Source organism: Apostichopus japonicus, chromosome 9 (assembly GCF_037975245.1).
Source record: "Apostichopus japonicus isolate 1M-3 chromosome 9, ASM3797524v1, whole genome shotgun sequence".
Lineage (NCBI taxonomy): Eukaryota > Metazoa > Echinodermata > Holothuroidea > Aspidochirotida > Stichopodidae > Apostichopus > Apostichopus japonicus.
Genome location: NC_092569.1, coordinates 2525684 through 2550420, shown reverse-complemented (window position 1 = coordinate 2550420; position 24737 = coordinate 2525684). Strand labels below are relative to the sequence as shown.

The following is a 24737-nucleotide window of genomic DNA, read 5'->3' as shown; positions in this document are numbered from 1 at the left end:
TTTATACACGCCACTATATTTTTTATTTATTTTTTATTTCAACAATACAAATGATAAAATTTCGAGGATCAAAATCAAAACCACAAATAATCTAATATATAAATTAAAGAGAATGTGTTAAGATTAGTTTGTAACATAATCAGAAACCTTTCTCTATCATTACTCTTCATAAACTTGGTAAAGTTTTATTCCTTACCTTATCTTATAACTTTAGTACATTGTTACGTACAGAAAATATCACGTGACGGTGTATCCATCCCAAAAGTCGTGCAATATTGTAAAAAGAAATCTTTTACCTTTTACCAATTTTTCATCTTGATAAATTGCCTTGAAGATTTGACAAATTACTTTGTAAATAATTTACTTTAGATCGTGTGAACAGATGCCGTGTGTCCTGTGCCGGTGCCTGTTTCATTACACACACACATATCTATATGTCTGTCTGTCTGTATGCCTGTCTGACTGCCTACCTGCCTGCCTGTCTGTCCGTCCGTCCGTCCGTCCGTCCGTCCGCCCACCCACCCGCCCGCCCGCCCGTCCGTCCGTCTGTCTGTCTGTCTGTCTATCTATACTCCTACGCTGCTCTGTGTCAATTTATTTGACGCTGGTTCACTTTCATAACCCATCCAACCCACCCACCGCGTCCCCTTTCCCAAACACACCCTTCACGCTGACTAGATGTTAGCTACTCTTCTGTCCCTCTGCATACACATGCAGTGGGGACTAACTCAACATCGATAAAAAAGGGGCCGTCTTCTGAAGTGCGACGAGCCACCCTCATTGGTCTCAGTACCTCCTGACATCCCCATTGGATGCCGGAGGATCCTGATCTTGAACAGTCCTCGCAGAGACAAACAGCGCGATGAATGACGTGTGGTAGTCTGTTACCATCACGGTGCGCCACGTTTCGCCAGCTGCATATGCCTTGTTGGTAGTCTCTGCTGTGGTGGGATGAATTCGAAGTGGAGACTTTGTCAAAACAATCGAATTTATCTTTCTCTGCTTCCAACCAATCTTGCAACTGGGATAATTGCTCTTCTAGTGGTAAATCTAGATCTTGAAGATCCATTCCTGCTAGCCGATGGATGGACGACATTATGGCCTCCTCGGAAATGTTAAATGGCACGGTAGCTGCTACGGCCAGAGAAACCAGTGCAAACAGACATAGAAACCTCTATATATGTGAAAAGAGAGAGAGATAGAAAAGAAGAGGGATAAACACATATACCTAAGCAGGATAACAAACGGCGTTTACAAAAATATGAAAGAAGAATAGGAAATATATCAGTGGGGGTACGGAAGTATCACAAAAATGGGGGGGGGGGGAACCAGTGGCCAATTTGGGGACCTTCCCGAGAATAATTTTATTCAGTGTATATGCTACAGAGACCCGGATGGAACAGAGAAAATTACGACATTTTATCTAAAATGTTTACTATTTTTTACTCAAAAGTTGAACCCTGTTCAGGACAGCTGGCCTACACATCAGTAAAGTAACTGGTGTGCCCAGCACGCTATTATTGTGAACAGGCCTACTTTTTTTGGGAGTTTAAACTTAGCATTGATTGCGTGACAGCTATCATGTTAGGCTAGCTGGCCTGCACATCAGTTAAGTAATCGATGTGTCTTACACGCTATTACTGTGAATACTTGTTTTGAAGTTCCAACTTAGCATTGATTGAGTGACAGCTATCATGTTAGGCTAGTTGGCATGGTTAGTCATGCACGCTATTATTGTGAATACTTGCTTCATAAGGTGCATTTATGGTACACACGGCGTTCCAAGAAAGGACAAAACGAAACGATTGAACACTTGATGATGTAAGGTGTATTCATTTTGCATTGACCTTTATAAAAACGGATACCATAGGCCTAAACCAAAAAAGAAAAAAATCCCCAAAAGCTTCCCCCCTTTTCTGACATTTTTTTCTCTCTAAATCACCATAGTGATCTGGATTGTGAATAGGCATGACGTTAATCCGCTGTTACTGTGACTATTATTCTCATCAAAACCACTTAACTTGAAACCGGCTTTTCTTTATATTCAGCAATAACAGTATGCAAATAGATCTTTGTCTCCATTAACGAAATAATTGCTATTATTGTGCTTCGGGTCTCGATACTGGGAAAATTATTCATTTATTGCTGATATCATGCTGCAGTATAGCAACTGGGTGGACTAACCCGCAATGTTCAAGATAATCATATATTTTGAGATTTAAATTCAGTCGGATTTGTTTCAATGCAATGGCGTAACCGCATAGTTCCACATGAGCTTGAACAGGATGTCAACGGTGACATCATTTTTTTTCTCCAAATATTACCTAGTTACATTGGCGTAGGAAGGTACTTTTGAGTGGGGGGGGGGGCTGAAGACTGATGGCCGACCTGTGGGAGGGGTCTAAGGGGAGGGGTGTCCCCCTCTGCAATTTTTTTGTGCATTTCCAGGTGGCCTCATATGCAATTTGGTGCAGTATAGCACACTTCAACCCACCCACTCCATTTTGTATATAATTTTTTTAATATATTTTATTCTCATTTGGAAATGAAAAAGGGGTTTTCTGACTTGCGAAGGGGGGGGGGCGGAATGATACTTCCGCCCCTCCATATTTTTCACTGGGGGGCTGGCGCCCCCAGCCCCCCGGTTCCTACGCCCTTGCCTAGTTATCGCAACTTCAACTTTGGGATTGTCTCTCATATACACTCAGTTCGAAGAAAATTGCAAAAAATCACAAGAATTTTCCATTCAAAAATATTGCTCCATAAGAAATCCAACTGTTCCTGAAAATTTGTTCTGACTATATATATTCGGAAAATCCATTCATACCTCTTTGATTTCATTTTTTTTCCCTTTGATAGTAAACGGTCATGTTTGCATGAAAAAAAGCTTGGAAACATTGTACGAGGGTACATTTTAAGCTATATTGTTAAATCAATGAACAATGCTAGTGACTGATAGGTTGTTCAATGAGGTGTGAGTGGGGGTGCAGGAACTACCAAACAACAAAATATTTGCTCTCAAAGCGAGTATGTGTGTGCTTGTGTGTTGTTTGTGATGTAAATTGCGGTTAAACAAAACGGAAACGTGCACATTGCTGACCCTTCACATATCCTAAGAAATAAATAATAAGATAAAGGGGAACAAACCAGCAATACAAATGGTTCTTATATAAAACTGTAGCTGTTTAATTCCCCCCCCCCCCAATGGTATTTTATTAAACAATGAAAAAACCCCAAAACAAACAAATATTGAGACTTAACCAGGGACAATTCTAGTTAGAAAAAAAAACAACACAAAGGATTCAGGCACACACGATCAATTTAAAGAAAGATAGAAATATATATAGCCTATATATATATAGCCTATATATATTTATATATATATATAAATAGCCTATATATATATATATTTATATATAAATAGCCTATATATAGCCTATATATATCTATATATAGCATATATATAGCCTACACATATATATATATATATATATATCAGTATGCCCATGCCTATGCCTAAATGAATTGTTGAAAGGCTGTTATTACAAAATAACATTCCTTGCAAATTCCCATGCTTTGATAGCTAAAATATGAAATCTTTAATTTAACACAGAAAGTTACTATGATAAGAGTATAATTCCAATTTATATCCCATGGTTTATAAAGATACCCAAATCTCATTCCAAACAATTGAAAAGAAGTAGATAATGTACCTAATAAGCGAAGACTACGTAAGAGGGCCTCTGTAGTATGACAGACCCCCTCCCTCCCCACTAATATGCTAGAATGTTGAATAATGGTCAGTTTGAACTGTCAAACTTTTTCTTTCACAGTGAGAATTAAGTGTATAGAACTGAACACTCTGGTATGCTTAGGAAATTAATTGGTAAGGCAAGCGAAGGGAGGGAGAGGGTATGATCAGGCAGGGAGATGTTATGGAACAACTCCCTGGATCTGGGGATGATCGGGAAATGAAGGTGATGGGGGAGGGATTTTAGGGAGTTAGATCCTCACGAAACGTGCTTAAGGAGCATTAATTTAATTATTCAGTAAGTTAAAATTTGGAGACAAAACATAGATAGTTTTTTTTTCAGAAGAGATGAGTTTTCAGTATAGACATGATGAGTATTATTAATTAGTTCTAATTGACATTAATAAGTTAGTAATAATTATTAGTTCTTTCTCTCCATTTTTTAAAGTTAAAAATGATAAATGAAACAGAAAAGATTGAGGAATTAAAATAAACAGAAAGGGGAAAGGCGAGTAAAAAAATACAGGGAAAAAGAATCAGAAAGAAAAATGATACTAAACTTACCATTTTGTAAATGATTCTAGAGGTAATTCGTCCTGGTTTTTCTATCTCTTCAGATCTAGCTCAGATATTTGTTAGTTGGTAGACTTGGTGTACTTTAATAACTGCTTCGAAGTAATGCAAACCTCTTTTATAGTGGAAGGAGAACCTTTAAGAAAATCCGATAAAAAAGTCTTTTGAAACAAGAGTTCATTCGTAATCTCCTCGTCACGAGAAATAAAATCGTCACGACTTGTCACAGGTTTGTCTTTATTTTAAATTAAAGTGAAATAATCAAATTGCCTCTCATATGATTAATTCGACCCTATAGTACCCCAACCTTTGCCCTTACAACTGAAGTTATTTTTACCGAAATGATCTGCTGAGGAGACGGGACTTCTCGAAAGATCCCCGGTTTATTACACGACCGCTCCATGTTCTTGATTCGAATGCTGTTCATTACAATCTATACCGGCACGTGACGAAACAGAAGTTAAGCTGTCTATGGAATATGTGTTATTGCGTAGCGTCAAAACTATTTTCAGCTATTGTCATAACAATTTAGTGTAAAGACCATTATGAAGGAATTAGGCCTAAGGATATGATCACGACATTGGAATGAATGGTGGATCCTTGTTCGAAAAGACAGGTAGTCTTAGTTTTAGGATGTGGTCACTCAACAATGATCATATGAAGGTAAAAAACAACCCCCATTAAAGGCAAAAATATTAAAAAAATAAAAAAATAGACAAGGAAAATATGTTAATAGAGTACACCTACAGAATAAAGGTGATTTTAGAGTATGAAGCTGTATTAGGTCTCGTATATATGATGTTTATCACTTGGGTATAAACAGTTTGGGATGCACGAAAACAAATCTTACCCGATGTCCGGGGTAGCCTAGGTTACCCTTTACCGTCATGCCCCAGCTGGGGCATGAAGTGCTACCCAGCGCTTTCTTAACCGGCGGCGCTGCGACCTTAAAACAAGCGCCGGATTTAGTGCTTTGGACGCAACTATAGCAACATTTCCGACCGTGAGGACATTGGTGCTTCGGACCCTTTGGCGAACCGTTTCTGAACCATGCATAGGTCTGTGTACAGTTGTGCAGCTTCCATATGACTTCTGTAGAACAAGGTAGGCCTATAAATTCTGAGCTTCCTGGTGCTCATACTTCGTGCCATGTATATAGGTCTTAGTCTACACGTGCAGTATATGTTCACATATCTAACACAACTCTATTACATGCATACGTATGCCTGCTGCTTGCATCATTTGGGGTAGTCCTTCTGTCACTATGGAGACTAAATAAGAGGGACCGGGTGGTTGATGGTAGTAGAATAAGGCTAGTTATTTCGTCTTTGATTAATGGAATCATTAAGGAAATGTTTTGCAGCGATGACGTTGTAAGCCTGTCCATGTGATTGTAAGAGTTGAGGACCAGGGGTGAGGATTGAATGGGACACTTTTAATATATAATTAGTTCTTTGCTAACTGTACATAACTTTTGCAATGCAGAGCTTATTTATGTCGGCTTAAGCAATTAATTTCATAAAAGAAAGAGTTGTCATTTGCGTTTTAATTCCGACTGACAAATGAATTCATGACAAGTGGCAATGCAACTGTTCCACTTTCAAGGTCATCCAAACTATTATGCTCCAAACCTTAAGGGAAACAATTTTTGTCATTTAATATTTCCCAGCTTATATTAACAAAAGGAGATTTTTTTGTGGTTTTATCTCTACGCAAGAGGACAAGCAATAAAGGTAGTAGTTATTTGATTCCCCCTGTTTTTTTCTCTATTTTCTCTCCATTGTCACTTCCAGCTATAAGCTTTTGTTCTTTCAGTTCCACCATCAGACAATGACTTTGAGGTAATTGTATTTTCAAATGATTGCAATGACGTCTTTGCAATGACATCAGGACGTGTTGTAATCTACAGATTTAATTTATTTTTCGCCGTCAATAGCGACTCTTCAGGAAATATTTCATTTCATCGCCAACGGGCTCAACAATCGTAGTGACATTGTCACTATTTCCCTCCTTAAAATCCAGATGAATCTCCGTTGAAAACCATAGAACCTGGCTCCCCCATGCTGACTAAATTGTGTACAGCAAAATTGTGTAAGCATTGTAGTTCCGCCCTCAGATAATAATTTCATTGTCATACCCTTGCGATGAAAAGCAAGCTATACCAGGAATGGATTTGATTGATTGCTTAATCGACAGATTTTTTTTTGTTTTTTTGCGGGCCATCACTTTTATAAAAAAGTTATTAATAGTCATATGATATAGTCATAGCTTTGTCATAGAAAGTATGCCATACCAGGAAGTCATAAACCTGCGGCAATGACGCAACCCAATACTTTTTTTCTTCGGAAATTGATTTACCCATACACACCTTGCGCGAGGTCATATCGTATCTGATCGCTCACATGAATGGATGCATATTTCAATGAATGAGTCAATACACTTTTTCGGATTTCTAGGATTAATATAGACAAGAGAAGCGATCCCTCTGGTAACCATTAGGAGAGCTCCTTCCTGGAAGCAGGGCTGTATATTTACCGTTCATATATGCCGGGTCATCACCGTATGTTACAGCCTTATAGTGAACCTACCTCGTAAAATGCACTATAAAGCCAACTACTAGGAACACATCCATGGGAGACCACTTTCACTACAAATGATGATGACGACGATGATGACGATGATGATGACGATGACGACGACGATGATGATGATGAAGATGAACATGATGATGATGTAGATGATGATGATGATGATGATGATGATGATGACGACGACGACGATGACGATGACGATGACGATGATGGTGAAGAAGATGATGATGATGGTGATGATGGTGAAGATGATGATGATGATGATGATGATGATGATGATGATGATGATGATGATGATGATGATGATGATGATGGTGAAGATGATGATGATGATGATGATGATGATGATGATGATGATGATGATGATGATGATGATGATGATGATGATGATGATGATGATGATGATGATGATGATGATGATGATGGTGATGGTGATGGTGATGGTGATGGTGATGGTGATGGTGATGGTGATGGTGATGGTGAAGATGACGATGACGATGACAATGATGAAGAAGATGATGGTGATGATGATGATGACGACGACGATGGTGGTGGTAGGCATGCATTTCTAACAGAAAATAAGAAAAAAATGAAGATGCCGAAACACACACGTTTCTTGCCTGCATGCTGGTAACATTTTCTCCTTTTATTCATCCTACAACTTGGCATTTACTCCAGTGATATATTGCTTTAGTAAAATATTCAAATATTAAAGAAACAACACTTGTTTAGTCTGGAATATGTATATGTATGTATGTATGTATGTATATGTATATTAGATTCTCCTGCAAGCAGGAACTCGCAAAGAAGCCTAATTGGCTTATCAAAGCCGCAAGCTGACCGAAGTCAGTCTCTCACATTCATATTTAACGTCCATGATTATGAATTGTTAATTGTCAACAACTCTGTAACTGGACGACATACATTAATCTGGGAGTGACTCGAACCGGGGACCTTATGATTGAAAGGCACCGGTGTTAACCACTGAGCTAACAATATATTAATCCTAACAATATATGAGCTAACAATATATTAACAATATATTAATCAGAATATTAATCCTGAGTGCTTATGTGAGTAAAGTACAAAAAAAAACTACCCACAAATAAAATGAAATAGCTATCAAATATGTTGAGTAACTTTTACTTGGACACTATAAGAAGCATGTCTACTGGATTACCAGCAGAATTACTTTCAACAATATGAATGTGTACCCAGTCAGTTGAGTTAGGGCAGTCAGAGTATTTTCTTGTTTAGAAGGCTGAGTGGGTAGGGTGGGCTGGGGTTGGGCGTTATGAGGTGTATGATGGAGGGTAATACAATTAACATTCTTAGACACACAAACACATCAGCAGGCAAAGATGTTTTTTTTTGTAATTTGCAATTTGTCAGCATGTAAATTGGTGCTAGATGTTTACAAGCATGGGGTGATAAAAATTGGAAAATTGAGAGTGTGTGGCTGGTCATGGGACCCTGCCCAATCCTCCCAAAAAATTAAAATACAGTAAACTTGTAAAATATTTAAATGAGTGGCTTTTGTTTTACTTCAGTTTGTAGGCTGTTAGCATTCAAGATGCAAAACTTGTCATCAAACTTCTTCATCCCCATCCCTAACCCGTCCCATCCTCCACTCATAAAATGGCAACAGAGTTGAAGGTTCAGTCATTGCCCCCCTCTTCTCCCCCCCCAAAAAAATAAAGAGAACAATTTCACAATGTTTTCATTCTTGGCCACTTCCAGTTTCCATCATCCGTGTGATATATGACGAGGGTGTCGTCACAGCTGTTAGAGACCCTGTATGTTATGTCATCCAGACTGTTGCATGACATTTTTAATTTCAAACAAGTACCTTATTTCACGATCATCTCAAGACATGACTGAACATGATGTCACCTCTTCAAGCTATCCTTCATGTTCGTAGGAAAGTAACCTCGGATGGAAATTCTGAAAATGTTCTCCAACGAAAAATCTTTAAATATTTCTTCAACTTCATACATAGCGTTGCAATCCACTGTCTCAAATCCGCTTTCCCTGTCGAGACAAATTTTAAAATCGTCTGTCAGGGTAAGGTTTAACAATGTTTTGAGGTGATGTCTTCATATGATCGATATTTGTCTCTATTCAATACAACCTATGGGTACCCATATCACAACTAGAGAAGTGAACCACCTGCCCTTAACGGTTATAATCATTGTCGAGGAAAAGGGGCACTAAAATCGATCTACTAATAGTGGTACTTTATGGCATTTTGGAAAATTATCATAATCTATCTTATGTTTGGTTGTTGAAGATGGCAGAATAATCTACTGAAGGTGTAAAAATCAGAGGATTGAAAATAACTTTAAGCACTTAAAATCCAGAATGAAAACATTTTCATGGTTCCTTGCTGCTGCTCATTGATTTGATTAACAGGGAACACTCCAAGGATGTAATGATGAAGCATTCCCTTAAGTTAAGTGTACAAACTGTTCTTACTTAAATAATGCTAGCCATGGCCCTTCATAAATAGGCATGAACCATTTGTAGCACACATCAGCATGTGTCTGCTATCTACAAATATCAATAATCCAAGTTTCAAGATCAAAGGTATGGTTCCCACATAAGTATATAACTGCAATTTGATATATAACCCCTCACCGGGTAAACTCATCAATAGGCATGACATGAGCACCAAAAACAATTAGGTTCACCTACTCACTTAAAATGGTAATGATCAATAATTGTAACCTAAATAAAGCAACCCTAATGCAAAGCAACACATCCTGATACTAACACATGTTATCAATTGCAACACACATCGCCATGGCTACCTACCAATAACACACTCACGTTTGATGAAACTGACTTATGATTCTCTAGTTATTGCAATTTGAAGATTTTGACGTTTGACCCTGTGACCTCATTAATATTCATGATATGAGCACCAAAATCAATAGGGTTTATCTAATCATTATAGACCACCCACCCTCCAAGTATGTTATTGATCAATCATTCCCTTGTCTAGGTATTGTGCATACAAATTTCTGTTACAAAAATAACGCTCAGCCCGCCTCCTCATAAATATGCATGATATCAACATCAGTATGTAAAGGTGGTCTACCAATATCACCATATCAAGTTTGAAGAAACTCCATCTTGTGGTTGTCAAGTTATTGCAATTTGAAGAGTTTGACGTGTGACCCTGTGACCTCATTAATATTCATGATATGAGCACCAAAATCAATAGGGTTTATCTAATCATTATAGACCACCCACCCTCCAAGTATGTTATTGATCAATCATTCCCTTGTCTAGGTATTGTGCATACAAATTTCTGTTACAAAAATAACGCTCAGCCCGCCTCCTCATAAATATGCATGATATCAACATCAGTATGTAAAGGTGGTCTACCAATATCACCATATCAAGTTTGAAGAAACTCCAACTTGTGGTTGTCAAGTTATTGCAATTTGAAGAGTTTGACGTGTGACCCTGTGACCTCATTAATATTCATGATATGAGCACCAAAATGAATAGGGTTTATCTAATCATTATAGACCACCCACCTACCAAGTATGTTATTGATCAATCATTCCCTTGTTTAGTTGTTGTGCATACAACCTTCTGTTACAAAAATAACGCTCAGCCCCGCCTCCTCATAAATATGCATGATATTAACATAGGCATGTAAAGGTTGTCTACCAATATCACCATACCAAGTTTGAATAAACTTCAACTTGTAGTTGCCAAGTTATTGCAATTTGAAGATTTTGACATGTGACCCTGTGACCTCATTAATATTCATGAATGAACACCAAAATCAATTGGGCTTATCTAACCATTATAGACCACCCACCCACCAAGTATGTTATTGATCAATCTTTCCCTTATCTAGGTATTGTGCATACAAACTTCTGTTACAAAAATAACCCTCATGCCCGCCTCCTCATAAATATGCATGATATTAACATCAGCATGTAAAGGTTGTCTACCAATATCACCATACCAAGTTTGAATAAACTTCAACTTGTAGTTGCCAAGTTATTGCAATTTGAAGATTTTGACATGTGACCCTGTGACCTCATTAATATTCATGAATGAACACCAAAATCAATTGGGCTTATCTAACCATTATAGACCACCCACCCACCAAGTGTGTTATTGATCAATCTTTCCCTTATCTAGGTATTGTGCATACAAACTTCTGTTTCAAAAATAACCCTCATGCCCGCCTCCTCATAAATATGCATGATATCAACATCAGTATGTAAAGGTGGTCTACCAATATCACCATATCAAGTTTGAAGAAACTCCATCTTGTGGTTGTCAAGTTATTGCAATTTGAAGATTTTGACGGGTGACCCTGTGACCTCATTAATATTCATGATATGAGCACCAAAATCAATAGGGTTTATCTTATCATTATAGACCACCCACCCACCAAGTATGGCATTGATTAATCCTTGTTGAGTTATCAGGCACACAAACTTACTGTATTACACACATACACACACACACCGACCTGACTACAAAGGTTCCTTTGCTTCAGCAAGGAACCAATACGGTGCAAGTGAGACCTGAAGATTTCCCAACATGCATTGGGAAGAAGTATACCAAACTTTCACCTCTTGTAGAGGGCCATGTCTTAATGGTCATAGCTGGTGTAATGCCAGCCGAAGCCATCATACGGTGGGCAGGATACAGTATGTCAGTCGAAAAGTTCTATCTATGCTTTAGCGGCATTGGAAGGTGACAAATTTAGTATGTAAATCAAAGGGGGTGGTTATCTGTACAACACCTATCTGTACAACACCTATGCTACCTGGCGAATAAAGCAAACAGGCGGTATGTAAACTTGGTAGCAGGAGTGCATATGTAACATATTCTAACATTACTCATGCAGCTAACCGGTGCAAGAGAAATACACGCCCGCTGTGCGGGCAAGGCGTTATGTTGATGATTGTTCTGTTCTTGATTTCGATTGTACTTACAACGTTATAGCACTGCACTGTTTTACTAATTCCTGACCATTGATAATAGTCAACGAAATACACTTTTGACTTTGCTTAATAACAGAAGTAGAGCCAGTGACGGTTAAAAAGCTGTCATTGGGAGGAATGTTTAGTACAATGCAAATATCACTTATTTGCAAAACTCAAGTAACATATACTGGCTAGAACGAGATTTGAACCAGTGGTCTTCGGCACTACTGTACTGACTTCTGAATAGCACACACCACCCTCTCCTCTGTGTAATTGATTTATAAATATATAAGGTTCGCCCCAAACAAAGGGACTGAAAAATTCAGTAGATAGAGCGCAGGGACATGTAGTAAACCTGAGATCACTGGATCGGTTACCATTCTAGCCGAAACGTTCTTAGCTCTTTCAAATTTGTTTGTAATTTCCCGGTAAGATTTCTTTATTGCAGTTTTGACCAGTAGACATAACTTAAATAAAGAGCTCACGATGTCTTTCCCTTCCCAATTGTATTTTGTGTTGTTTTGTTGCTGTTTTTTTTTTTTGCGGAGCTCAACTAAATTGTTTGTATGATGGACTGGTTAGTTCAGTCACTTTTTCTGCAAACAATTTCATATTTGCTTTAAGCAGTGCCTTGTATTCGATATATACAACTTTAATAACCTAAACAAACAAGAGTATAACTCAAACTAAGAATGAAGTTGATCAAATTTGGACATCCTCCTCCTCCTCCTCCTCCTCCTCCTCATCTTTTTCTTTACCAGATGAAAGATAACGAGCAAAGTAAATGAGATAAGTTCAATTTACTTTTCAAGAAGTTATCATCAGATACTTCTTAATATATGGGAATTGATCACATTAATTTTTTTTATAAACAATCACAAATTTCAAATGGTTGACTGTTTTGCTTTGTTTGGAAAGAAATTTGAATGGTCAAGGTAACAATCTATATTTGTCAGGGGATTTCAGAAGAGAAAATCATCAAACAATAGTATATGACATTCGCACTAAAAAAGGTTATTTATAGGTGATTTTCTAAAAAAAATAAAAATAGAAAATAGAAATTACTACTTATTTTGAGAGATAACTTGCAGTGATAGCAGTTTTTTAATAGTTGCTAATACAGTTGTTAATACCCCGTAACACATATCGAAAATTAAATATTTTTAATTTTAAATTCATCAGTTCATTCAACATATCAAATTGACGATGACAAATATTGGGAATCACAGCTAAGTCTTACCTGATTTCATTTTGCAAAGTTCCCTCTGATATCACAGACATCATCTTTTCTTTGCAGTTTCGGCCACAAGAATCCACGTCCACCGTCTGGGTTTTGAGGTTGAGGATAAAATCCTATTGGTTCAGATTGGAAGAAGCAAAATATGACTAAATGTATGATAAAAGTCAAGTTAGAATCCAATCAACTTTTTTTGAAACACAGAAGAGAAACATATTATGTCATTAGTGATAGGATACAAACTTTTGTACACTTTATTTCTCATTGATATGAAACATGGACTTTACAAGATATGTAGAGCAAAATTTAAATATTCACTTGTATCATTCTAACATGCTGCAATTTGTAATCTCTAGGTTAATAAGAGCAATGTTACACACCACCAGCTCACTATCCTACAACAGAGAGTGTTCAATCACATTGTACATAAGTCACCTCTCACGTCATGATGTTGATATGTTCAACATTTCATCTCGACATGTTGATAATCTTCAGTTAAGAAGACAAAATGATTTATTATGAGAAAATGACGAGACTAATTATTTCATCATATCAACGACAATTAGTAGCCAAGTTCGTTTGAATGAGGAAATATTTTGACAGGGACAAAGACAAAAATCTTATGACGGATGTTTGGTTCCCATTGTATATCACCTAATTAAAATGTTAGCACACTTTTGTGAATATGCTGGCTGTTCTGACAAACTTGTTTCAACGTGGAAAAGTATTGTTTCAAGAAAACTTGACATCCTTGGTAGGAAATTATGACATGTTGGGAATTGAACCTCAACATTTTGACATAAATCTTCAGTTTGAAAGTCAACAGGATTTAAAAAGAAACTAAACTTGAAATGAAAACATATTTTGACATGGAGTTCTGTAAAAACTTTGTATGGAATGTTGATTCAATAGCAATTGTCTTCCAACATGAAATGGCAACAATTTGTGTGAATATGTTGTCCTTACGGACCAAGTTGTTTCCACAAGAATATGTATCTAGTGGTACAATCTCGACAACATAACCAGAGACTTCAAAACGGTGGCTTGATTTGCTATCGAAAGTCTACTTAGATTTTCTAACAAGGTCAACAGGAATAGATTTCAACATCAGCACATCTCTAAGCGTATGAAAACATACCTTTATACTGCTACCACTGCCAACGAGAATCACAAAAATTAGACGATGGCAGAAAATTACCCTTCCAAGTATGTGTCCAGCATCCGCCCAATTTATGAGTGTCTTTAGATATCTCTGTTTTGCTCTCATGTGATCAATGTGGAGAACAGCAAATGAGTTTTGGTCTGTGGAAAGAGAGTAAAATAATTACTGATTATATAAAAAGCAGATGTTTCCAGATGTTTTCCCATCTATTGCCGGCTCACCCAAATATTACAGTAAGACTGCAATCGATAGAAGTAAGTGCGATTGTGATTAGTAAAGGTAAAATTGCAATAAAATAACTTTCAATCAATCACACTAAAGGGAAATTTGCAAACAGTCGTAGTGAATTCATGATAAATTCAATTTCAATTGATCAAGGTAGGAGTGCAATCAATCAATCAATAGAAGTCCAATTGCAATTGATGAAATAACAATTTCAACCGATGAAATTGAGATTGCGATCAATGAGGGTTTAAGTGCAATTTGAAAGTGCAATCGATCAATGTAAGGTGCAATGGAGTGCAATTAATAAATCAATCAAACACTAAATTGCAATCGATGATATTACAATTGCCACTGATGGTGAGATTGTAATCAATGGTTCCAATTGAGAAAATTTAAGGTGCAATTAATAAAGATATGAGTGTGATGGATAAAAAGGTGGCAATCAGTCAAAGCAAGATAGACCTCTTGACTTTTTTTTATTAATGACATTAATCACATACCCACAAAGTAAATTGCAAAAGTAAATTGTAAATATGCAAACCAGACCATTTAAATTTTCAAACAACCAATAAAATTATCATAAAAAATAATGAATATCCACCTTTTAGTGAATCTGCACTGGACTTGACAAAACTGATGGATGCAAATATTTGATGACTGAAGTATATACTTGTCTTTTTCTTTCTTTGCAATGATTGATTGCAAGAAGATAGAAAGATGGCGACATACCACTTCGTGGTTTAGTAAATCAAGCAACAATTAAACTCACCATGCTGTTTGGCCATGGCTGTTCAATTCAATAGAATATTTTTTAATTGAAGCTTGGCCAGTGCATTACAACAGACAAACCCTCCAACATACTGCCTACCCTAAAATGCTTCTGTACATTTCTTACTACACTTCCTTACCAGCTTGCTTAAAAACCTTATGACAACAGATTAACCCTCCAATATACTACTATTGACTGCTTCTATGACAAAGTATAATTTGTTACTTGTACATTGTACATTTCTCACCAGCTTGGTTGAACCTTGTGGTATGTTGATCATTCAAGTCATTCTCCTGGATGTATTCCTGCAAGTGTTCTTGAACCCAACACACAATGTCCATCACCATCGGCTCGGCAGGAAGAGTCTTTGAAAATTCAGTCGCACTGGACGTGAGAGAATTCTGAGCCTCTCTTTTCAAATCATTTGAAGAAATGCTGATCCTTGGAGCAACGGATGGGTATGCATTAGGAAGAATGACGGACAGACTGACCTTTGACCTTGACGACTGACTTTCGTCCGATACGTTTTCAGAGGCTAACTGGAAACAAAGAATAGGGTTTCCATCTGGGAATAAAATAAAGTAATATATACAATAAAATAAAATACATCTTGGTTTTAAACTCAAGTATTAATATGATTATATATTTTCCTCAATTTTGTTTTCAATGCAGTTTGAATAAAAAATATTATGGTAGAAGCGACTCAAGAATACTCCATTTAATATGCCAGTAAAACTTTAAGTCTGTATTAGAAGTCTTGAATAATTATAGTATCTCAGAAATTGTTCTTTTAGCAAACAGCAACTATTATGCATGCATAACTTTATTCTCCAATGGTGTCCAAAATACTATTCTCATTTCCTCCACCAAATCTGCAACTGTTTCCTTGGTGTATATCTTGCATATTGCTTGGCATGTATATAAATATATGTTAAGAACATATGACATATGTACCATAACAAATTTTATGTTCCTTATTATAGGCGGTTACAGCTGCTGAATCTCACCACACTTGAGCTTAGGAGGTTATGTGGTGTATTGATTCAGGTTTTCAAGATTGTGAATGGTTTTGACAATTTATCCTGCACTGACTTTTTCATGTTTGCTATTAGCAGTTGTACCAGAGGTCATTGTTTTAAAGTCCAAAGTTACAAGTAGGATTAAGATTCGACATGATCTGGAACTCTCACTCCATAGTAGGAAAATTTACCAACCCTGGAGGGTCTTGTGAAATGCTCCTAGGTGCTACTATCATATTATTCAAACCCTTTGTCAGTTCAAAGAGATAACACAACACCACCATAACAGGTATTTACAGTAAACTTTAGAACAATTGCTTAGGCTTGGAAGTTAACTTGTTTTGATGTACCTTCCACCTAACCAAAATTTTGATCTGCATGGACCCTGGTGACTACATATACTGTCAGAGTCTTATAGATTGCTTACAGTGGACACCCCTATCATATCATATCATAGCCTGCTTCTCTTCTCTATGTACAGTCCTGATAAGGTGTGTGTGTTCCAGCTGCAATTTGATTGTTTGCAAAAATACTAATAACGGCAAGTTCGGAATTGAAAATTGGGGCAAACATTGAAAGAATGTTCAACTTAGCTACTGTATATTCCATTGTTTGTGTAGCTTTACAAGCAATGTGGTGGAGCCAGATTTGGACATGAGTTGTTGTAGAATACACATTCAAGGAGTACTATAAGAGCTGAGTGCTATAAGGGAGCATGCCACATGACCCTCCATGGGTGGTATCTTTGTTTGCACATCTCCTAATTGATATACTCCCTCCAGATTTATGTATATACACCAATGGGTTTAGAGTGGACAGGGAGCACCGGGTTTATAATAGTTCAGAATGTTTGCATAGAACTTCTATGAAAGCACTGATAAATTGTGGTATTGTGTAATATATGTCATATTAACCAATTTTCTTGGTTTAAAAGAGTGATATACTTTAAGTCCCAGTCAGCTCACCATAGCTACTATATTCAAATAGGGTACATGAAAAAATTCAACAAGTCATATATATGTCAAAGGTAAGCTACTCAGCACAGTAGATGTTTAACCCGGTACTGTACCAGCATTTAGATACAAACAAATTTGTCATTCTGTCCATTACTTCTGAGTTCACCTTAATCCTAAAAGTGTGTCAACTTCCCACATTCAAAATTTGTTGTTGCATACCATAGAACAGTACTGTATATAACTAGGGTGCATGGCAGTACTAAAAAATCCAATGAAAGTATAGGTTCACCCTTTTTTATTTGCACAATATGGATGTCAGTCCTAACTTCTATATACCCCCACATCCTCATCTCTCCTAAAAAAATTTCAATATAAATTAAAAGTAAAAAATGAAAGGAATACAAAAAAAAGGATTTTTAGATATAACCTTTATCTTTAGAGACTTCAAATTCATCTTTGTTGCTGTAAATACTCTGCAATGCTTCTATCTCATCACTGAGTTCCATTTATCAGCCATTTATCTGTAGTGGAATAGAATAAATGAAATGATAAAAGAAATACAATTATGAAGCGCTACAGTATCAATTACTGGAACATTCCATTTCAATGGACAATGGATTTAACATACATATCACAGTGCTGAAGAATAATTAACCATTATGTAATCTGCCATGAATAACAAAAGCCAGCCAGAAGGAAGAGTCAACATGCATCCTGTGGGTTGAAGCAGAGGGAGCATGTTTATTTCATAATTTACAAAACATGGAGAGGTCCAGTGACAGTGTAAGAAAAACAACACAAGATAAATTATTTACCTTTTCCTTCAATTAAATTGATTTGAATTGTCATGCATGTATTTCAATTAGAATTATATTGCTGCTTTATTTTTAGTTCAGGATAATCGTAATTGATCAGCTTCAAGTAACTTTTAAAGTTTTAAATCAATCTCATTTTGTACGGCTATGTAAAAACATGCATTTTCATGGGTTAAAAAACCAGACAAAATCAATAGTCGTATCTTAAAAAAACATTACATGAATTATACCAACAAACTTTTCTTTCCAATTACAGTGACATATGAACCATTTAGCTTAACACCAAATCCAGCAATGACCGGTGGCATTATAAAAATTGAAACAAAAATTGATGTCACATGATCTGAATTTGATGATTAGTAGTAGTACTAGTACATAGAACAGGTCATGCTCCTGATGGCCAGTAGAAAGATCTACAGTATGAAATGTGTGGTTAAGAATGCAATTACTGAAATAATGTCCTATGCAAGACCTGTTTAATCCATTGCAGATACCATGCTCTGTTTACTGACATCTTTGTAACTGTAACCACTATTCTTTATTAGGGCCTATAGGCTAGTCCCAACATTTTGAAGGCAGACCTATACCCAACTTTGAGTTCAGAACACAAATTCTATTGTATCATTATTTGGAATATTTATCATTGGCAATAACTGGTTTACTATCTGCAGGACGCATATTACTTAAAGATCTAGTCTCGTTGTTATTGTCAATGTTATTGTTAATGTTAGGTCTAGATTTACTTTACAGTAGGCCTGAATGCGTACAATACGCAATACGTTAAGAAATCTCGTGTAACTACTACCTATGCAAAGTTGAGACATGAGCGAACGAAACGAGAAGTAGACTATCACGAAACACGTCAGATTGAGATGTCTCCTTACCTGTTATATTTGATCTTGCTCAGAATATTGTCATATTGAAGAGTATGTAACTACCTTAACATCGGAGCAAAGATCAAGTTGGAACATGAGAAGTGTTTGGGTAGGGACGTTGTCGAACTAAGTTACAGTCATTTTTTTGAAAACAATACTATGGTAACATACGTCTATTATATGCCCCATTGACTTAAACACGTAATCATAAAAAAATACTATGGTCTCTAAGTTTAGATAGAAGTTTCACTTGTAAACAAACTTTTTTGCTCACTAGTAAACAAAAAATCGTACGCTGCTCCTGGGAGACCAAAAGGAGAGTGGAATTCCCTAAATTTACCCAATGTCTTCACCGAATGTCACCTCTTATTCACCTCTTGTTCACCTCTTCACCTCTTCATGCACTTCAACATGCATGCCACGAAAACCAGATCCTGATTCATATCAAAAAGGATGTTCTCCTGCTGCTTTTTGGTCCTTTTTCTGAGTTAGGAAAACACTAGGGCAGATTGATTTTGTCTCTAATAAGAGTATGTCAACTTAGGTGTATGTGTTGTCACAGCACAACTGTAAGCTATACTGATTCAGTTTAACGTCTGCTTTCAATTTATTTTAACTAACTTACAAGTTGCATTAGGGCTGTGCTTAATACTTAGGCTACCATAAATCCTTCATATCTTAAAATAATATTCTCAAATAACTAACGGGATTATTACCATACTCATGAAGTAGAAAATATAAATCTGATCAAACCTAAGGTATAATCAACTTTGTAAATTTCAAAATGGCTAGTAAGGAGATTACCGTGGTTTGATATTTCTCAAGTTGTATTTGTCAATTGTGACTGTGATCTATATCCTGTTGTTTCACTAGATTTGAAGGATTTCCGACTCTGGACAATATTTTAGAAATTCTAGAACCCAGATCTTTCGTTAAACCATATAGTTTAAGATACGTACATTTAGAATTGCAATGTTTTACGCTAAAACGGTAAGCCCGATCATCGCTGATTCCCCTTATGATGAACAAAACTTTAGAATGGACAGCCTTCTATAAATATCCATAACTATATAGCATAAATATTCTGCAAATACACAATGACAAGACTCGAGTCATATATCGTCCAAGGGAGTCGCATTAGCACCACACAGCTATTATGATCACGTATTAACTCGTTGAGTTATATGACTACTACTTTCTTCCCAAATTTAAACTTAACTTTCTTTACCTAAAAGCTCAGTCTTCAAAATCATACCGGTTATCGCCTAGACCCACGGAATAATGGAAGGAATGAGTGAAGACTTGTGTCGTTATATTTGCTTACTTTCAAGACATAGAGGATAAGAGATTTGGCACCAATCAAGGAGAGAAAGTAATGACTGATGCGTGCTCTTTTTATTTGCTTTGTCAGTTTATTGTCGAAGAATATACGTAGTAAACAATTAGTTGGATGCTGTAAAATAAGGTGTCCAGATGTCCCTGATTTTCGTATATGATTTGAACTGTTTCCATTTGCAAAAGTAGAAGTCCCTTTATTTCAAAAGACTTAAAGGGTGTGAAGACTCGCGCAAAAAGAAACGTCTAATGCCGGTAATTTGACCTAGTTTCGAATAAGGTGTAACAGAAGTGTTAAACACCACCATCAATCCCAGAAAATTCACACACAGCTTGCTACCGTCGGTAATTAGACACTAGTGTACAGTCAGTAAATACAGCTGCGGTCAATACCCACAGCACAGTACAAACGATACAGCGATGGACATCTCAGGTCCAGCCAAAGATAACAATTAAGGTATCACATTTCATTACTGTCTGCATTTTGTAGCGACACGAACAAAACGTCACTTGCAAGCAACAGAAAGTTAACTTTTTCAAATGGCCGCACGCGGTTTGGGGCGAGTCATAATGCCTTTAAAATGCATCCAAACGTCCAATTAATGTTTAATTTGATTATGTGAGGCCGAAGAGGCAAACAAGGTAATGGACTTCCTGGTAATCGTTGCAAGCTAATAATCATATGGACGACAATTACCAGGGACTGGGGCTATCTCTATTTGCTTTTCTCTTTCCCATGAAAATATCATCAAATACGAATACATTTAATTGAAAACATGAGAGTATTTTGTACAAAATGACCACAACAAGAAGGACAATTCCTGTAAACAAAACAACGTACATCGATAACGTTTGTTATAACTCCAAAGGTAAAAGAAAGAATTGACATGGAACCTTCACAAGTATCATTGAAATGTCAACTACTATCAAAAATATGTGGTTGCAATGTGAACCGAGGTCAAAGCTCACGTGGTTAAAGGTCACATGTATATTTTAAGTGCAATTTTAGGTAAAACTCCTTGTAAACGGCCGGGCCGGTTTTCTTCATACTTAGTGAGAAGGTACCCCAGGGTGAACTCTTGTGTCTCGCAGGCTCCCGGTACCAAACTTCAAAGGTCTGATTCAAGGTCAGATTGAGTTAAAATCGTTTATTTAGGCTTTGCTAACTTACTAGCTCCAAGTGAAACATGGAATTTACATTGTAACTTGTTTGCTTGGCATATGTCGTAACGGTAAGAGGAAGTACCGTCAAAGTGAGTTAAGATGTGATTCAAACATTTATATATAGTGGTAACATATTACACCACAACAATTCTTACCTCTGGAAAAGCCTGGCACTGGTTGTGTAGTCAGTTCCAACGACTGTTACAATATTGGTGTCACAGGGAGGGCGTCCTCAACAGAGAAATCTAATTCCGAACTAATTTGCATCCAAAAGTTTTCAACCGAAATATTGTATGTTGTCATGATCTCTTGATATGCAGTATCGATGATTTGTATCAACAAAACGGAATGCTTATTACAAATAAGGAATTTTGGAGACGTTGCAAAAATTTCATAGGATGTGATGGCTGATTATCCAGTAATGCAATATTGTAGGCTGGGTTCACTTATAAAGCTTGATCCGCGGTCCCCGATGTTATGAAATGACTGCCCTCTCCGGAGGTTACTTTGAAAGAGGAAGGAAAGTCCAGCAGCCTGGACAAACCATACAAAACTGAGAATCACGAAAGAAAAGACAATTTTATGAAATTGTTACATTCTGCATAAGGACAATAAGAGGTCTACACCGAACCTTATGCATGGGGTTTTATTGCGATTCTCCCCTTAAGCTATCGGTATTTATATGTCATTCAAAGGACAATATCTATACAAAATCCTAACTCATCAAAGACTAAAGACTGAATTCACCCGTCCGTGTATATCTTTGCTGTCGTTATCCTTCAACCCCGGTTTCATCCATTGTTGGTATAATAATGGTCTTTCGGGTCACGAATAGTTTACAGCTTGAACTGTAAGTAACCCGTATCGGCAATAGAAGCTTCCACAACCTAACCGTTGGAATGGGAATATAGCCCTATAGGATAGGCTTTTGTTTTAAGTATAGAACATGCACAGTAAAATATTAGAATTTGGTTGTAAGTCAGCTTTCATAGGGGCTATACTTGTACTAAGTCTCTTTATAGTGTAGGCTACAGTAAGATGTTGTATATAATACTGAGTTCATTACTTCGAATATAGAATATTTGTAAAGGTGGGCTGTTCGTTAAACCCTTACCGAATTCTTCAGTCCTCCTTCACCTCCATATATGTAAATATATATACAATTGACCATTTATACTCTTTCGAAATATATATATATATATATATATATATATGCAATATATATATATATATGCAATATATATAAATATATATGGGCAATATATATATAGGCAATATATATATATAGGCAATATATATTTATATAATTATATATATATATATATATATATATATATATATATATATAAATATATATAAATATATATATATATATATCTATATATATAGGCAATATATTTATATATAGGCAATACATATATATATAGGCAATATATTTATATATAGGCAATACATATATATATATATATATATATATAGGCAATACATATATATTTATATAATTATATATATATATATATATATATATATATATATATATATATATATATAGAAATTCAGGGTTTTCCTGGAATGGCAACAGAAACCCTGACAGACTAAAACATAGATATTTGTTTTCTATGGAATGTTCTTTGGCAAAACCTTGAGTTGCAGTGTGTGATACAAGCAAAGGTGCCTTAGGTTTTTTTTTCCAAAACTATAGATTCCATATGAAGGCTTCGCTATGATCACTTAGAATGGACCAAAACAGACTATGTGTAAACTTAAGTTAAGAGAACATGTTAATAGAATACCGGATGTGTTGTTTCCCTATCAACGTATGAATCCATTTCATTACACCAGACCGGTTAAGTAACATACAATTTTACTGTTATTTGTGCTAAAGCATAAATCGTTTGTTCAGTTAGTTATCTGTCTTTTCTTCCAAGATCCGCGGCCCCAAACATAACTAGATATATGTTTAATACCAGTTACTAAACAGTTGTAAATTCTATATGAAATTATAGAGAATATGGCAATTGAAAATATGTAAACATCTGCTTTGCAAATATCCAACCTGCAAGTGAACGTGATTGGTATGGTTCCCCGCTAAATTTTGTCACGTGTTCGATCCAATGCGTTGCTTTTGCTAAGAGTGTCATTGCTCTGTGTTTATATACCGTAGAGAGATGGCACTTAATGACGAATTTTGAAGGAAACAAAAAACAATCCCCGAAATAATTGAAAAGTTTTCAATTGGTATTCAGTCACTCATGAATTCACAATTCTTACCAGCACTTCGCATTCTTAAATGGTGGCGTTATGCACTCTTTCAAATTTCGAAATTAAGCTAAGCCTTACGTAATCGGTGGCTCAAACGAAGATATGGAGAAAATACTGAAAGGCAAATTGAATATTTACTCTTAACTGAGAACAATCTCTACCAGCTGCATACGGTAAATAGACTTGGCGAATAAATAAATAGGATTGGGATGGGTGAGATGAGGTGGGAAATTGAGGGGGAGGGGTTGCCAACTTGCTAAATGTGGGGTATAGGACAATCTGGGTTTCAAAATAGACAACACCGTGAGTTAGAGGGAATATATACCACACGGATAAATGTTAATCCAAATCATAATGCGTTATTACTGAGTATTGCTTTTCCATTTAAAGGATTGAAATCGCGGTGAAAAATGTTAGTAAGGTACGATATTCTTTCTCCGGGTGAACTTAATGAAAGTTATTTAAACCACATGCATCGTCGAATTTTTCCGTTTTGCCCATTAGCGAATGGCGCCCTCAGTTTGCTATAGAGGCCCTAATTTGCTACAGCGAATAGCTCCCTCACTTTTTACTTGATTGTGACTTCCCTCTGCACTACATGCGTACTCGTCTTATGTCATGACGTCTCGTTTAATTTAATTCAATTCTAAAGCGATAAAAATAAAATAACTCAGTCATACCTTTTGCTGGAAATAACTTCAAAAATCGCACTCTTATAATCTTCATTACTGACAACCCCGTAAGATCAATATAGCGTATAACATGTACGGTATTCGCAACGAAACTTTACGCATTAATTAAGCCTTGGTCTACACAGTCCTTAATCAAGGTAAAATTTCACTTTAAGGTACCATAGTCCCCCCTCTCCCCCGCCGAAGGGTTACCATGGAAAATTCACGAAGTGTATGTACTTATTAATATATCAATTTGATTAATGGTGTAGGCAGAAGTTTCGCTTCAGTTCGTTGGGATGGCTCCAAATAATTTAAACATGAATTTAATTGCACGAGTGGGTATTTGTTTCATTTGATAAATGTAAGAA

At 36.3% G+C, this 24737-nt stretch overlaps 1 protein-coding gene across 5 annotated transcripts; it reads right to left on the bottom strand.

Moving 5' to 3' along the window:
* Positions 1 to 21929, bottom strand: LOC139974407 (RWD domain-containing protein 3-like). 5 transcript variants are annotated; one of them, XR_011795475.1, is made up of 7 exons: positions 18944 to 19109; positions 17672 to 17765; positions 15517 to 15834; positions 14252 to 14415; positions 13117 to 13229; positions 4316 to 4460; positions 1 to 1174 (listed from the first exon to the last, which is right to left on the bottom strand). XR_011795475.1 is itself a non-coding variant. In XM_071981546.1 (7 exons), the coding sequence occupies exons 2-6, from the start codon at positions 17748 to 17750 to the stop codon at positions 8805 to 8807; spliced, it is 816 nt and encodes a 271-aa protein (XP_071837647.1). In that variant the 5' UTR covers positions 17751 to 17765; positions 18944 to 19108; the 3' UTR covers positions 4331 to 4460; positions 8765 to 8804. The 5 variants fall into 5 exon arrangements, 4 of the variants coding, with proteins under 4 accessions (XP_071837647.1, XP_071837648.1, XP_071837649.1 ...); XM_071981546.1 differs by lacking the exon at positions 1 to 1174 and adding an exon at positions 8765 to 8946 and having other exon boundaries at positions 4331 to 4460; positions 18944 to 19108; XM_071981547.1 differs by lacking the exons at positions 1 to 1174; positions 4316 to 4460 and adding exons at positions 7465 to 7483; positions 8765 to 8946 and having other exon boundaries at positions 18944 to 19108.
* Positions 21930 to 24737: the final 2808 nt, after the last annotated feature.

Coding starts and splice junctions, on each gene's coding strand:
- LOC139974407 (XM_071981548.1), bottom strand. CDS start 17,750: ATGGAACTCAGTGATGAGATAGAAGCATTGCAGAGTATTTACAGCAAC. Junction 15,835..17,671: donor TGAAGTCTCTAAAGATAAAG/GTTATATCTAAA, acceptor TTTTATTCCCAG/ATGGAAACCCTATTCTTTGT. Junction 13,230..14,251: donor GCAGTGGTAGCAGTATAAAG/GTATGTTTTCAT, acceptor CTGAACCAATAG/GATTTTATCCTCAACCTCAA.